General features: G+C 39.3%; 1 protein-coding gene across 4 annotated transcripts in view; it reads right to left on the bottom strand.

Moving 5' to 3' along the window:
• The window catches only part of gbf1 (golgi brefeldin A resistant guanine nucleotide exchange factor 1), a 59,553-nt gene extending 43,839 nt beyond the window's left edge, over positions 1-15,714 (bottom strand). For 2 of the 4 annotated variants that reach the window (XM_053621187.1, XM_053621188.1), the window contains exons 1-3: positions 15,462-15,713; positions 10,914-11,016; positions 9,335-9,401 (exon numbers count right to left, since the gene is read on the bottom strand). In XM_053621187.1, the coding sequence (XP_053477162.1) occupies positions 9,335-9,401; positions 10,914-11,009 (163 nt within the window). In that variant the 5' untranslated portion in view covers positions 11,010-11,016; positions 15,462-15,713. Of the gene's footprint in view, positions 1-9,334; positions 9,402-10,913; positions 11,017-12,233; positions 12,808-15,461 lie in introns of those variants that run through there. The other 2 variants (XM_053621185.1, XM_053621186.1) reach the window with 2 other exon arrangements.
• Between the last annotated feature and the right edge of the window lie 411 nt (positions 15,715-16,125).

Raw genomic sequence — 16,125 nt, 5'->3', positions numbered from 1 at the left:
AGAGTGGGACTAGTTTTTAAATCCCATTCCCCTGCGAATCCCCTGAGAAAATTTGACTAATCCCTCCCACTCCTGCAGTTATTTTTAATGAACTTGGTCAGATCTGTTTCACCAAACTATACGGAAATGAGTCATTTAAACCACAGCAACTCTGAGCAGGACAAAGCAGACGCAGAAGATGAATGACTGGATGCAGTAAACACATTGTGCAGTGCCGAAAACAATATGTTGGACTGCAACCTTTATATCTAACCACCCACTCCCACCGGGTGGCATAAAACCACCCGCTCTTGCAACTTTTTTTTTGTTGGGTCTCATGGGATCCCAGTCCCAATGTGCGTTTCATGGCTAAACTAGTATTAATAAAGATTCAGTCAGACTTCTCGTTCTTTAGTCTTCAAGGATTCTTTCCTCTTATTGGCTTTGTAAAGGATACAATGGTCTTTTATTCATTGCCGCACGTTTAATTGAACTTCAAGAGAGGAGACTTTACATTAGTGTAATATTAATTCAGAAAGCAGAACGCAATTAAGCAGCTCTGTTTGCTCAAAATCGTTGGGTGTGTTGATGAGGGATTAGCACAGCCCTCACAACAAAAGCTGAGTGTAACTTGAGGAAATTTGCATATCTTATATGCTCTCAACATAAACAGCTCAACTATTTTCAGAGCATGTAAAACCAAGACATAGAAATATTTTCCCACTCAAAGCGATGCATTCAACTAGCAGTGTATGTTAATATGCTGATAAAAGAGAACGCAGCACTTTGCTATCTGTTCACCAATAAAAATGCACCAGAATTCCAAATCAGACCAGTGACAATTGCTGACAAAGACGTACGCTGGAAATTCCATACTGTAATGAACTCAGACTTATTTATTTCTCAATACTTGTTTAATTCCACAATGAACTTGTGAACAAAACCATATTTCCCCCCCAATGGTTCCTAATGTTCAAAACAGATTGTAAATTTGCACTAAGCAAAAGCATTTATGCTGAAAACTGCAGGCTGCTAAGTAAGTGTTTTAAGGCAATTTGCAAGGCTAGTGCTTTGAGACCTTTTAGGAACCCTAAGAGCAGGAAGTGCATCAGTTTTAACCTTGCAGCAGGCACACGTCGCTCTACCTTCCCATCTGTACATCCGGACCTCCCACCATCCTAATACACTCCCACCTCTCGCTCGCACTCTGCTCGCCTGCTACACGGGCAGACTGAGTCCGTGATTAATGGTTGTGCCGGGTCTCTCCATGCACTCAGCACATTGTTGAGAGGCTCTGAAACAGAACAACAGTTGCATCCCATCCTCACACAAAACTTAAGTCCCGCCTGTCAGTCGCCGGTTAGTGGACTGTTAACTGGCCAGATTTACAGCTACTAACTAGCGCTGGGTGGCTGCCTGGCACAAGCATTCATCATCACTGAGGAAGTGTTTCACTTTTGCAGCGAGCTCAAATCAGTGATAAACCTACCTGACGGACTGATCAATCAAACAAAGAAAACCCCTAAATAAACAGAGAAGACAAACAAACAAACAATTTAAGACTAGTCTATGGCAGAAAAAGGAATAATAAATATATATTATCCATGATGGACACATTTATAACTATTCATTTATTACATTAATAATTTACACTGCAAATAAACCAGACGATTTAAACTATATATTTACAAATGTACACCAGCAGGGATCAGTTGCTCTCTTTGCTTGGTCACATGCAGCAGTTGAGATTTGCAGTGTAACAGAAACCCTGGACTCTAGTTTTGGCCCAGTGGATAAGAGACCTCCCTCCTCAGGGGAGAGTAGTAGTAAATTCCTTCTAGTTAAACTCTCGTTACTCAAAAGTCAAGGCCTCTATCCCATTTTTAAAAAAAAAGGGAACTAAAATCCTAATCGTAGCAGAGAGCATTCAAAAAAAAAAAATGCGTATACATGGCACTACGTTTACTGCCTGGAATGATCATTCACAATTTATACCTCTTCAAAAGGTTGACACAAGTGTGTTTCACACCAGCATATGCCACCATGAGTAAACATATTTGCATATGTGGTTGCCTGATTTGAGTTATGGCTCTTCTTCTTACACTATGACTGCCAAATTGCATTCTTGCTGTTCATTTAGGAAAGACATATGTGCAGATATCAAATGGCAAATGAGCAGCATGAGGCCTCCAGAGTGTAGGATATACCCACATACTGAGTGAAGGCCACATTGGGACACTGGCACACAGGCACAGCTGTAAGTCTAAGACAGCTCGCACTTGACCTTGGGCTTCACTGCAGAAAGTGAGACACAAGCAGAGACCGAGAGAGAAGGAGAAAGACAGACAGAAAGACAGACAGAGAGAGAAAGAGAGACAGAGACAGACAGACAGACAGAAAGAGAGAGAGACCTCAGATCACAGACTGCACCACAGGGATTCTAAGACAGGACAGTTCTCGTCTTGTTTTATTACCATCCTAATTTAAGACAAATTATGGGTACAACATGGACCTATACTCATATTTAAAACGAACTAACTGCCAAGTAAACAGTACTGCAAACACACTAAGGCTAGCAGTAGTCAGCTGTTCATCGGCATCAGAGGGCACACACTGTGCTCTGAATAAGAAAAGCACAGATAAAAGGCGAGCCGACTAATTTGATCAAGCTGAGGACCTTGCTAAGCGATCTCTGCTCTGTCCTTTGTTCAGAGGACAGGAGATAATTCAAAATAAAGGTCAGTGATGAAAGCATCACCATGAGGTGTGCTCTACAGTTCAATTACATCCTAATAAGCCATACGGTTCAGGTGTTCCTAGTCAATTGGGGCGGCTTGTAAATTTTCCCAGTGTTATAAATGGGTAAGGGAATGGGGGGGGGGGGGGGGGGGGGAATGCTGTCAATCAGACGAAACCTGTATTTGTATGAATAAAAATAAGGGGATTTAGCACTTCACTTTCCTCAACAGATTTTTCAAAAAAAAACCTGACGCTCAATGTATCAGACAGGGAGGAGGAGACGGCAGAAAGATTTAAAGCTTTAAGGTTGAGGCTGGCTGGTGCATAAAAAGCAGAGAGGAATCATGTGAGCAGGAGAAGAAGAGACCTACATTTTTCTGTCAATCAATACACCACTTTCAACCCCCCAATCCTCTTCACTGTTATACTGCTGCGCTGCAGAAGTGGTTCACAGAAATTATTCAACTTGACGCTGAATCTGATTTCACAGTTTATCCATCCCACAAATCCAGAACGTTTCACAGCAAATGCTCGGGATCTACTGAGCAGTCCGACTTTGACCTGAACACTAGATAAGTGGACAAAAGGTGCCAAAGTCTATGCCTGTGCTTTACAGTTTGTAAGAACTGCGTCCTGAAAAATAACACCCCGTCTTCAAAGATCCATTTGTCACCTTAACACACTTGTTTGTGCTTCCAGAGAGGCTCTGGATTAGCAAACGCATGTCTGAGTGGCTACCCCTGTCGACAGTGAAAAATAATATGTGCCACAGAATCTGAACCATGGAAACTTGCGACAACTTTACAGCAAGCTTTTACCTTATTAGATCCAGACCTGTGTGTCTATACAAACAAAATTGAATGTCCAAATTCCCTGGACAAAATATTAAAAAAAATAATAATAAAAAAACCATAAAAATATATTTTATATATATATATATATATATATATAAACACTGTGACAACTTGATATATAGAAACATAACTAACATAAAACTGTCCATGCCTTTGCTCTGCAAGAAGAGAGCTCAACGGTCAATGATTAACACATACATTTACTTCCTTTACATACATTTTACATCCTTCTGAGAAATTCTGTTGTTCTCCTTGAGCCTTGATCTGCTTCAGAACTCACTAATAATCTATATTTTAAAAAATCTGCTATCAAAAAGCTTTTTTTAATTGTGTATATATAACGTGTGTGTGTGTAAATACATAATTAGAAAAGATACTAGGCATTTTGGCAGTATGCAGTAAAGTCATAATATTGAATTGATGGAAAGCATACTACTTGACCTCACAGAAACAAAACAACAAAAAAAGCTTTGGAGGAAAGAAAAAAAAAGGGAAAAAAGAAAAAAAAGGGGCTTAACATCCCACTGTTAACAAGACCAGGGGTAGACCAGGTACTGGGATGTAGAAAGTAGACACACACACACAACTGATGCTCAACACCCACAACTGTACAGACTTCTCTTTGTTTCAGAAACACACAAAAAAATTCCTGTTCCACAAGTGGAAGAAGAGACAATACTTCCTTTCCCAGAACAATCCATCTCCCAGTCTGACAAGTCCCCCTGCTATATTTACACAACCAAAGCTGCAGATGATATACTTACAGCTGCACGCTGCCGCCGTATGGCACATGCTCCTGCCAATCATACGGCTGGTAGAGGGGAAGGAGAACAAGACCTGTATCAAGCTGAAGAAAGCACAGAGTCCTTCGTTTGCGTAGAAGATAATATATTAACGCAGCGTGAATGGAATTAATGAGGTTTTGTTCAGCAGACGACTACAGCCCATGCGACACTAATCGTCAAAGACGCACCACTATAAAAATGAACACTACACTGAAGGAAAGTACTAAGAAGATTAGTTTAAAGCAAACAATATCAATTGTTCTTTAAAGAAACAGAGTCAACTTCAATTTACTAAAAGAATGCCTGGTTCAAATGTAAAAAGGGTCATACCTTGAGCCCTCCAACCTGCCTTGAGACTCGAGAGTTGGTTTAAAACAAAAATATTGAGCTTAACAAATATTTAATACAGAACTCCAAAGAAAATCAGTGAACTGAAATTTAAGAGAGGGGATATGGGATTTCTGGCTATAAGCTAGGCTTTCAGTCCTTGAATCAGGATGAAATTGCCAAGCAACCATACCAAATGTCCTTGAGTATTCTCAACATACCAACATCTTACTACAGTTTATGTCATCGTGTAATATGCAATGTAGACTACTTATAGCATCCAACATATATGGATAAGCTATGATTTATAGACCATCTAGACCATCAAATAGTTAACGCTTCCAGAAACCCCAATTACTGATGAGTTTCTAAGCACAAACTATAAAGCAGCATGTGAGACTGGTGTTTGAGCGCCAACTTGGCAGAGAAAGGGAGTTGTGGTGGGGTTCAGGGTGAAAAAGCATGGTGGATTCCTCCCAGGCCCCAGACACAGGCGCTCCTGTCCATCTACGAGAACTCCCGAGAGATGACCGAAAGTAAGGGGGAGTGGGAGTGAGGGAGGGGGAGACTGAGCGAACTTCCCATGCACACTCTTCACATCCCACAGACTCCCACAGATTCCATTCCCCCCAACTCTCACACTCTTTCTTGCTCACTGCAGCTTGGAATTGAGGCTGACCACTGAGCTATCTGGGTTAAGAGGACACATTAATCATGAGCCATCAGTGGAATAATATACGTACGATGGAATTCCACATGATGGACCAGACAGGGCAAGACGACAATTTGCCAAATTGGAAACTCTAGATAGAAATGTGTCGACAAAGGCAAGGCTTTATTACATGGAGTTATTTTACCATCTAGACCAGTACATAAGAGAAGCCCAATACAGAACAGTTTAAACCCACTAATTACGCAAGATGTTTCTGCTCCCCAAGTGAATTTAGCTAACATTTGAATTCAGCTCAGTTATGCTTCACTAACTAAAAAGTATAAATACTGCAAAATAATCAATGTGTAATATGATATAATGTAGAATAGATGAGATGTATCAGTGATCAACACAGAGAAAAAAAGGGGGCAAAATGGGCACAAAAAAAAGGATTCTGTGAAGTTTCAAGAACAAAATTCTTCATTACCCAAAGCAAAAGTTGGGAGGTACAGTATAACAGCAATAAGGTACTGAATAATAAATAGTTTTATCACAGGGTATAGTACTTAATAGTTAAAAATTACAACAGTTCCACATCAGTGTAATAAGCTGCCAGATTTTAATCACAGTGTGCAACAATGGATGTTCAAATAACATTATGTTAGCAACATGGTTCAAAAGCAATTCCAGATGCTCTAGTGAAATAAATTCAGAGATGGAAACACCTCTGACTTGCACTGCCATGTAAAAACGAACCACCTTAAAACTGCTTCATGGGTGAACCTGCTACCGACCTCAGAGAACCCCTCCGTTGCTACTAAACAATCCACAACATGGTCATCACAAAACCATGTTCTCAAAATACACAAGGGACACGGTGCAATGGAAGATGTGCACACTAGCAACATCTCTAGCCAAAGAAATAGTATTCCACATAGTGGGAAAATCGTCCTTTACAAACACGATCCGCTTGATCCTCGGTACTAGCTGGCTAGAAGCTAATTCTAACAACTTGTAGAATTAAGCAATTAACTTACTGATATTTGTGGACCAGAAATTGGTTGCCTAGACTGCACTCCAGTTCAATAACAGCTTTCACATATAACATCCAACCATACCGTGCAAACAGCAGTGGAAGTCTGAAAACAATTTTACGCTACATTCATTACAAGCTTTATTGCACAATTCAGATTTTTTTGCTCAGATTGTTTGCCTTGCCGCTTCACATTGGTAACTCTAAGTGACCTATATCCATCTTTAACGTGGACGCACACAGAAATCCCCCCCCCCCCCCCGCATGTGCATATCAATATCAATTTTGCATGATTCCCACAAACAACAAAAAGATTATTCTTACTTGCTTGCATCGCAATGAGTTCTGGAGGTCAGCAAACATGATCAGGTCAAGAAAGAGGGGGGAAAAAAGGCCAGATGGTAGGGCTGCACGATTATGGCCAAAATGATAATGACGATTATTTTTTATCAATATTGAGATCACGATTATTCATTGATTTTAGGGACAACATATTTCTATTGCACTTTCACATTTAAATAAACAGACCACTGCTTTCACCTCCATGTTGTGCTGCATTCCTGCTAATATAAAAAAATCTTTGCATCAAATTAGACTGATCCTTAAAGTGCATCATCTCGTAGAAACAAATTATAAATAAAATTGTACCCAAAATATACGATAAGTAAAAATGAAAAACCCATCAACCAAACGGAAATATGCAACCCAATATAACAATATGCAACCAAATGAAAACAATTCAGACCTATGCAGAACAGACAATAACAGTGTTTACGCAGCCAAATCACCCAATAGAGTGAGGCAGGGATGATGTCATTTTGTACCGAAACCCGGAAGTTAGCATCACACTGATTCCCTCGACAAAAACCCAATAGGATTTTCCCATAGGCTTTTGGATTATTGGAAAAAATAAGCTCTGTGATCAACAGGGCTTATTTTTTCCAATAATCCAAAAGCCTATGGGAAAATCTTACTGGGTATTACAATACTAACACATTTTGTCCATCAAAATAATTATCACAAATGAACACTACTTTTATGAAGATTGAAGCCTAAATACAATCTCCAGAAATAAACATCTAACCATACACTATAAACAAACTACACCACGGTCACGCGACTGCAATGTCACCATCACCAAGCTTCCGACAAATTTTTCCAAACTTTATTTAAAACATCTTCCATAATACAGATTTACTCATCCATGTTTTTTTGGGGAATTGTGCACAGCATTCCTGATCCAGTTTATCTGCAAAGTTTTTTCCTGTTTGACGTGATGACGTTTAATGTCCCCGACAACGTGTGTAGTCACATTTAGCAACATGTTAGACTCACGATTTCCCCTCGCACAAAGCGCTGGAGCACGCAGCGCGCTCTGAAATCCGAAGCGAAGCTGGCAGCTTGAGCGCTAACATGCAAACTCCTTTCCGGGTTTTTCATAAAAATGACGTCATCTCTGCGCCACTCTATGGTGACTGGCTGTAAGTTTAGGATGCGCTTGATTTGATCTGCAGCACAGTTTTCTATGAGCGGAAGACGAACTTTAAAACGTCAATATCACAGTCGATAATGTTCATGTAATCGTAGGCAGTCAAAATTGTAATCGAGGTCGATATTCAATTAATTGTGCAGCCCTACCAGATGGCTAGCTTTAGCAGCTATTGCTGGAACTGAGTGAGGTGTGAGAAAGAGAGAAGAGCCAGTGGGGCCGTGGTGATGAGGGAGTCACAGAGTATTTCTATGGGAGAGTATATCTTTGGCATAGTTCATTTTTGGCTGTGCTTTGCCATTTCTTGGGTAACCGTTTCAGACACTACTCGGTTTGTGTAGTAATCGATTCATTTCCCTAAATATCAAGCACATCACTGATTTCCCCAAACTTCCACTGAATACAGTCTCTGCTGTTGCTTTGACACGCTGCAGACCCTGGATGATGATGATTATGATGACAGCAATATGCACACTGGGGAAAAAGCCATATGAATTCCTATCCAACCGTACTCATATGTTGCACAGCCACATAACGGATATGTATCTGAACTAGTACCACATGCAGATTGGATACTTGTGTTCACGCAGTCCTGAAAAGAGTATTTTAGAAGTGCATTACAAGTAAATGTGAAATAGTGTAGGCCTAGTCTCTTCTGACTTTTTAAATAAAACTTCTGAATAACTGACTTTATAAATTAGTAGACTCCCATCACAGAATGTCTGACAGTTTTGGTGTGTGCCGGCTTCTAGTCAACAGTGTATTCAGGTAAGTTTAGCAGAAATTGTGTAAAACAGATTAAAACTTTGGATACAGAAATTTTATTGCTATTGGTGGGGGATTATGCTTCCCCTGTAATACTTGATATTGGGGCAATATTTGAGGATTGTTTGATGGCTTGAAAAATGTGGATACCACACAAACCTAGCGTAGACTTTTCTCACCAATGAATTTAGGAGATCATTTTCACTATATTAAATAGAGGAACACTTGCACAAGACTGCATAACATTTACTTTGGCAGTGAGGTTCGTTATGAATCATTTAGATAACTAAATGAACAAACACTGACATAGTTTCCAAGGGACACCCTAAAATCATGAGGTGAAATAAAAATCCAACAATAAGACAATGAGAAGATAATATTGACTAACTTGAAAATGCCATCCCTTTTCTCAGTGGACATTTTGCGCACCTGATTAAATATGCTTGAAACAGGGCATACTTTTGTGAATGCTAAATAGGCAGACATACACTTATCTCAGTGCAAGCTGACAAGTGGCTCATCTGTATAAGACTACAGAGCCTAATTGTTTAGACACTGAATCACTACTGTGCCTGCATGATGAATGGGTTAGGCTACCTGTAATGGTATAGCAACTTTTTATTTATTTTTGAAAAGATTCTGAATCCATTACTATTAATAAAAAAAAATTATCAAGATTATCTAATAAAAGAAATCGAGTGTGTATGTAACCTTTGATAGTGTTGAGGGTCTCCTTAAGATGACTGAAACTGCTGAGAAGCGGGTCCTGCTCTTCATCCTGTAAGAAGGTGAGCAAAATCAGTCATCAGTACAATACTTCTGAGAACTTCATAAGCCAAACAACAAGGCACTTTAACACTAACACCTCATTTGGCACTAAATGAAGGCCATTCCTGAATGGAATCCATTCATTTTCTTTACCGCTTATCCTACAGGGTCGCAGGGAACCTGGAGACAATCCTAGGGACCATCGAGCACAAGCATCGGGGTGCCAATCCATCACAGGGCACAATCAAATACACATTCACACACCCATTCATACACTATGGACATCAGCCTACTTTGGACTGGGGGAGGAAACCGGAGTACACGGAGGAAACCCCCGGAGCACAGTAAGAACATGCAAACTCTGCATGGACAGGGCAGCACAGGGCAGCACAGGGCAGCGGCAGGAATCGAAGTCCCAACCATGGAGGTGTGAGGTGAGCGTGCTAACCACTAAGCCACCGTGCGCACTGTGCAGGCAATTGAAGAAACTGTGCATATACATCTCAACAATTTCATTTATTTATTTAGGTTAAAACATCTGACTGACGAATTTAAACAAGGCCTCAAAGTTTAAGTCTAGTCATTATCATAAAAAGGGGCTATCATCACTGAAAGCAAAATTTAATCCAAACATAGATGCATGAGATTTTCTCATTCTGAATGCCTTTGGCATAAGGGAAAGAAACTGTACGGTCACAAATTCGTCCTGATATTAAGTGCACTTATCCAAGTAAGTAGGTAATCCTGATTAGCATGGATGAACATATCTTTCAGAAACAGCTGAATAACAGCATATCAGTGTGACTACACTCTTTAGTGATGTGTGAATTTTTGATCATTTAAAATGTCAATCACAATCATTTTGCTCAACACTGTAATCATAACTATTTAGCCAGTTCTGGAGCTTAGCGTATCGTACATGTGTATATTATGTATTTGTATAGCATACATGTTTACAGTATAGTGTATGTGTTAATATGTAATGTTGCTCTGTGCTGCTATGGTTTCTTCATTCATTCATACACATATTCAGAGATATCCAATCAGAAACAGCAGAGCAAACCAGACACTGACTGGTTGATGCCTGTGTTTAGCCTTTTTGAGGACAACAGTGTTTAATTGATCAGTTAGTGGTGTTAGTGCTTCTTCCTTTTATCCAATAAACATTAAAGACAGGGTATCTGTGTCTAATGTTGGAGTTGGGATGAAAAAGAATTGAACCAAAAATGAAACCCAAAAGGACACAATTATAACAGCCAATTATATTGAATTCAAGCCAAAAAGTCATGATCACACTTGAAATATTATTAATTGTGCATCCCTAAATCTCTTTGTGCATCATTCTTTCCAATCTAGAAAGTCTGGGTACAAATGCTTCCACTACTGAAGTTGAAAATGAAAAGGGCATACTGGCTCTTTAGCACATCCTTGTAACTACCACATTTTCAAACTAAGCCCATGAGAAACTTAAATCCAATTAAAGCAGAAATGAGTTAAACATATAAATACAGAGTCACTTTACCAGCGGCGTGTGTGTGCTCCATCTGGAGTTTCTCTTGATAGCACCAACCACTGTTGCAATCTCCCCTTGGATGATGTATATATTCTTGTCCACCATCGTAAATCTGAAAATAAAACAGGAGAATGTACTTAGGCCGCGCACCGAGGATAAAAAAAAACAGAAAGGTGTGTGTTTAATCAAGATTTAAACCGTTTTCATATAGCTTTCAGTCTGAATGTGATACAGTGTCACTTGTACATCTACCATTTGTTCATCGTAAGTAATGTAAGTAACTAAACCACACCAGCTGAACATCTATTTAATATTTGAGAAAGGGTTATGTCAGATAACGAAAGATTTCTTGATTCGCCTCATGACGCTGGACTGAGGCAGCAAATTGAGATTCCATAATCCAACTGTCCTCCTCAGAGTCATAATACTTTAGTAGCATGTTTAACATTAAGAGTCATAAAGGTGCATCCAGAGATTAGAGACAAGTTTGCACTCTTACTAAAGCTACAGAGTTACATGATTACTGAGTTAAAGGTTCCTGAGCTGCTGAGTCGCCCGACAAGCCTGTAGTAGTAATGATGCATTTGATTAGAGGTTATAACTCGTAATTCCAAAACTCTGACCAGTAAAATAAAATAAAATAAATAACCTCAGGATGGTCTCCTCAACTCTTAGTTCCTCAGAGTTCAGCAACAGACATCAAATCAGCATGGCTGCTCATAGCTTCAGAATTCAACAAAGAAGCACTTCTTACCTTAATGCTGTATATACACGTTTTTGCTTTAGAGCAATCAACACACAGACATTCACTTATTAAATCTATAAATTGACTATATAGTTTGTTCTTTTATTTTGCTGTAAGTTGAATGCAGCATAATCCACAGTCAGCACTGTTACAGGGGTATCAGGTCAGAATTGGCCAGATATTTGTGGGCATGTGTCATACGCCAGCTGAGATACATCAAACGTCATGACAAAAATGAGCTCTCACTACACAGTGACTGGCAGGAGACACAGCCAATCAGAGAACTGAGCAAGTGTGTGAGAGAGTAAGCAAACCAAATGGCAGCGAATGAGTCAAAAGAGGGCAGAATATTATACTGTACACGAAAAATAAATTCAGGTGTGACACAGGGATGGGCAATATGGACTTAAATGTATATTACGGTATTTTCTGGTATTTATTGCGATAATGATATCAGTGACGATATAAATATAGTATCATTAACCACTGTTTTTAGCTACAAGTGATAGCAGTGATCTTGAGAGCCTCAGAAACACAAACATTGATCTAAAAGTAAAACTGATTTTATGTAACCAAACCAGTACCAGATTGTAGAGGTATCTCCTGGTTTAGCAATAAACTCCTCCTCAGCTTCACGTCCGCCTTCCACCGTACTTGGTTTTGCTCTGCACGTGAACTGCAAACGGGTCGCACACCATTGCTCACAGAAATATGTCATCAACTAGGCTTTATCGTTATTATGTCGGGAAGACTCGTTGTTACTGTGGGGAGAATTTCTACCATTATATCACAAACGATATATGATCGCCCATCCCTAGTGTGACATGGTTTTAGCTTTTTTTTCTTACTGAATAAGTGGCAAGCTAGTGAATATCAAGTCAGCCAATTTATCTTCATTGGGGAACGTGCATCATTGCACAGTTGTTAAGCTGTTTTAGCTCAAGAATTCATGATGGTTTAACTAGTGGCTAATTGGGATTGTTTAATGGGTTTTTGCATTTCAGAGTTAAATTAGACAAGAGAAAGTTGTCTTTACTTCGATACTTCTGTTCGCTGTGGGTGTGTGTAATTTTTTACAAATCTGTCCCCATCCTCTGATCTGTTTTAGGCTAGGTCAGGTAACAAGTGTGTCTATTTTTTCTGTATATTTAAATTTCATATATACTCAGCACTCAAGGCTTTTACATGCCGATCACGCATGTTTCATCCACAGATCTTTCCCTTTTTATTTTCTGCTCTGTTTTAGATAGCAAGCTACCATTAGCCAGCTAGTGGCTAAAGGCCTATTAAAATGTTCACTGTAAAATGAATATCTGTTGTGCTTACTTATTTGATTCTCAATTAAAACAACAACCTACAACACTACTGTAAATAATATAACCAAGGCAACATAGGTGGTATTACTTTATCTGGGGAAAAAAGGAGGAAAAAAAGAAGAAAAAAAAAGGTTAACAGTGACTGTCAACAGAAAGCTTACATATCCCTTATATAAACAATCGGGATCGGCCGATCATGATGACAAGAAATCGGTATCGGCTGCAAAAATCCTGATTGGAGCATCCCTATTAAATGGAAGTGTAAGCCAGTAAATGGCAAATGACCTTAAACACACATAATACAATGCTGCTAACTTTAGCAAAAATGTACTGCTTCATTTTACTGTTTATGTCAATGTTATGTAGCAGAAGCCCCTACTCTCTTCTGCTACATAAACATAGCTGCGACTGTTGAGTGCATGAAGCGTCTCCGTTTGACTTTGTTTTTTCAGGTTGAATAAGTGCACTTCTCCTAGTTGGAATTTTCAGTGCGAACACTATTTATACTACAAAATGGCATAGAATAGTGCATGCAATTTGGGACGCACCTCAGGACTAGAGTTAAGACCCTGTATTTTAGGTGACTATGCAACAAGTGCTCCCAATACGAGTAATCAACCCACAAAAAGAACCTTGGTACACACAGTCCTGGATTTTAATGCTGTATCAGTGTATCAAGTAGAAAAGCTCTATAAAGGAGTCATCAGAGTTCAAACTCCAGACATACAGGTAAAATAAATCGAGAGTGAAAGTTTATAGGAAGCTTCCATATAATCCATTCTAGCAACTCGGAATAAACTCGAAATGAAAACACCATCAATCGGTATGTTTACATGGACAACAATAATCCGATATTAACCTGATGAAGACAATACCCTGATTAAGAAACCACTATGTAAACAGCTATTTCTGATGACCTTAATCCGACTAAAGTCATACTCGAAGTAAACACAAATCGAATTAAGACATGTGGAGGATTCCTATTTTAGTCACATTATCGAAGTGCATTACAGAAATGTAAACACCTTAATCACACTATTAACGTCATGCGGGATTTTTCACCACATTTTGCGACAGGACACGTACACACACGGCAGAGCTCAACCATTTTACGGCAAAGAGAGCACGGCTGCGTCCGAAACCACGTACTTACCTGCTATATAGTAGGAGAAATACATGTAGCAGTCGTCTATTTGTACGTATAGCATGACAAATAATTAACTGCACTTGAAACTTTCGTAAAATTAAAAATAAAACTGTATACAGTACCATAACGAAGACGAACTGTATTGATACGTGTAATTCCGGAGGGAACGTTGGACGGCGTGGCGACGTACTGACGTGTGATGTTAATCGATCTATGTTCTATAACATGTAAAACAGGAACATGAAAGGAGTATTCTAAAAGCGACTCACGTAAACACCTTAATCACAATATTGTCTTATTCAGAATAAGGTCAATCATTAGATTATTGCTGTCCATGTAAACATAGTCAGAGATGGTGTATGTCTAGTCAAAAACTGCTCACTCTCAGAAATAAAGATACCAAATTTGGACTTTTCCTTCTACCCTATCTTTCTCCTGTAAACCTGAATATAGTGTTCCTTTAAATTAATTTAAAATACATAATTGGACCTCAGGGACCACTTAGTGTACATTAAAAGCTTTATTCAAAAAACAAATTAAAAACTACACCCTATGCACCTTCCCAAGTAAAACATACATACATACATACATACATACATACATACATACCAAAAAGTACAGGATGTACCAGTGACAAGGAAAAGTAAAGAAGTGATACCTTTATTTCTGAGAGTGTAAAAGGAGAAAAACGGACTAATAACTTTAATTATTTCAAGAACACTGTGTAGCATTTAGCCTGTCGGTAAATTCCCAGCAAGTTATACATGTTTACAACGTACGGGTTCAGAAAAATGCCTGCTATGTTATATAGTGAGAGAAATCTGTGAGGAAATCCTGCAGTGCTAACAGAAGGTTTATTCAGCTAGCTGCAGCTCAGCTGGTCTATTCTGACAGCTGACAGGTACAGCTCAGTGTGGACAAGTCTACTTAACGTCTTCAGCAGCATAAACGTAATTCTGTCTTTTAATAATCCTACTTAATGATCTGTAGCCGCTGTGTGAATGCTAAATTAACAGTGTTGCTTGATAGAGTTCATCCTAGCTCGCTAACGAGAGAGCTAGTTAGCATGCTAGATGTTAATCTGTGGTTAAAGCTTAATCAAAGGGCTACTTAATAATGTCAGTACAGTACTACAATTTCCCCCAAACATGACACACGGCGTCTATCAATTCTGAACATGTCAAACTGGACACAAAATACATTACCTGTACAGATGCGAATCCAAAATGGCGTTCAGAGGCTAGCAAGCTCACTAGCTAACTACCTGATAAATGTGAATGCAAATGTTTGTTGTTATAACGCACATTAAAGTAATGCCACTGGACAAAGTGATGAAAATACAGTCTTACGTTTAAGCAGTTTCACGTCATGCCCAGGTTGTTCCGCTCTGTTTGAAGCTGTAACGTTATCTAACGTCGATATGGTTAGCAAGCCGGTCGTGCAAGTAAACTTACTGACGTGGAAAAGCGTGAAGTGCAAACTAGCTTGATGTTTTCATTTGACATGATCCCGTTCCCAGCCAATCGCCTGCACCGATTCTCTCCTAGCCGACATTTCTAACAGACCGTTTAAACACGTATATTCCTAAAGAATGTATATGTATAACGCAAACCCGTAAGAACATTAATGTTCCATACATGAATGAAGCGACAACGGCGAATTATTTGATGTGACAAACTTAAGGCGGATTATCGCAACATGCAAGGGAACCATTAGGTTAGGTTGAACGACAGTGACGTAGCAGGGACTCACTCTGACGTCACTGTTGAGGTCTTGTCAGTGGCCGGTGAGTGGGTTAGCTTGTCGGTCGTTATTTGGTTAATGTGATTTTAACAAGCTGTAGAACGAATGTAAACTGTTCACAAAAAGCGGGCCAGTGCACTGCCCTTTCTAAATAACAAACCAGCTTTCATCTCCAGTCTTTCTGGTTATGAATACTTGCAAATCCCTTTAGTATCGCTTTAGCTAGTTTTGTAATTAGCTAAGTATAGTGATTAGCTAAATCCGTATAGG

Source organism: Ictalurus furcatus, chromosome 3, assembly GCF_023375685.1.
Source record: "Ictalurus furcatus strain D&B chromosome 3, Billie_1.0, whole genome shotgun sequence".
Lineage (NCBI taxonomy): Eukaryota > Metazoa > Chordata > Actinopteri > Siluriformes > Ictaluridae > Ictalurus > Ictalurus furcatus.
This window is presented reverse-complemented; position numbering and strand designations above follow the sequence as displayed.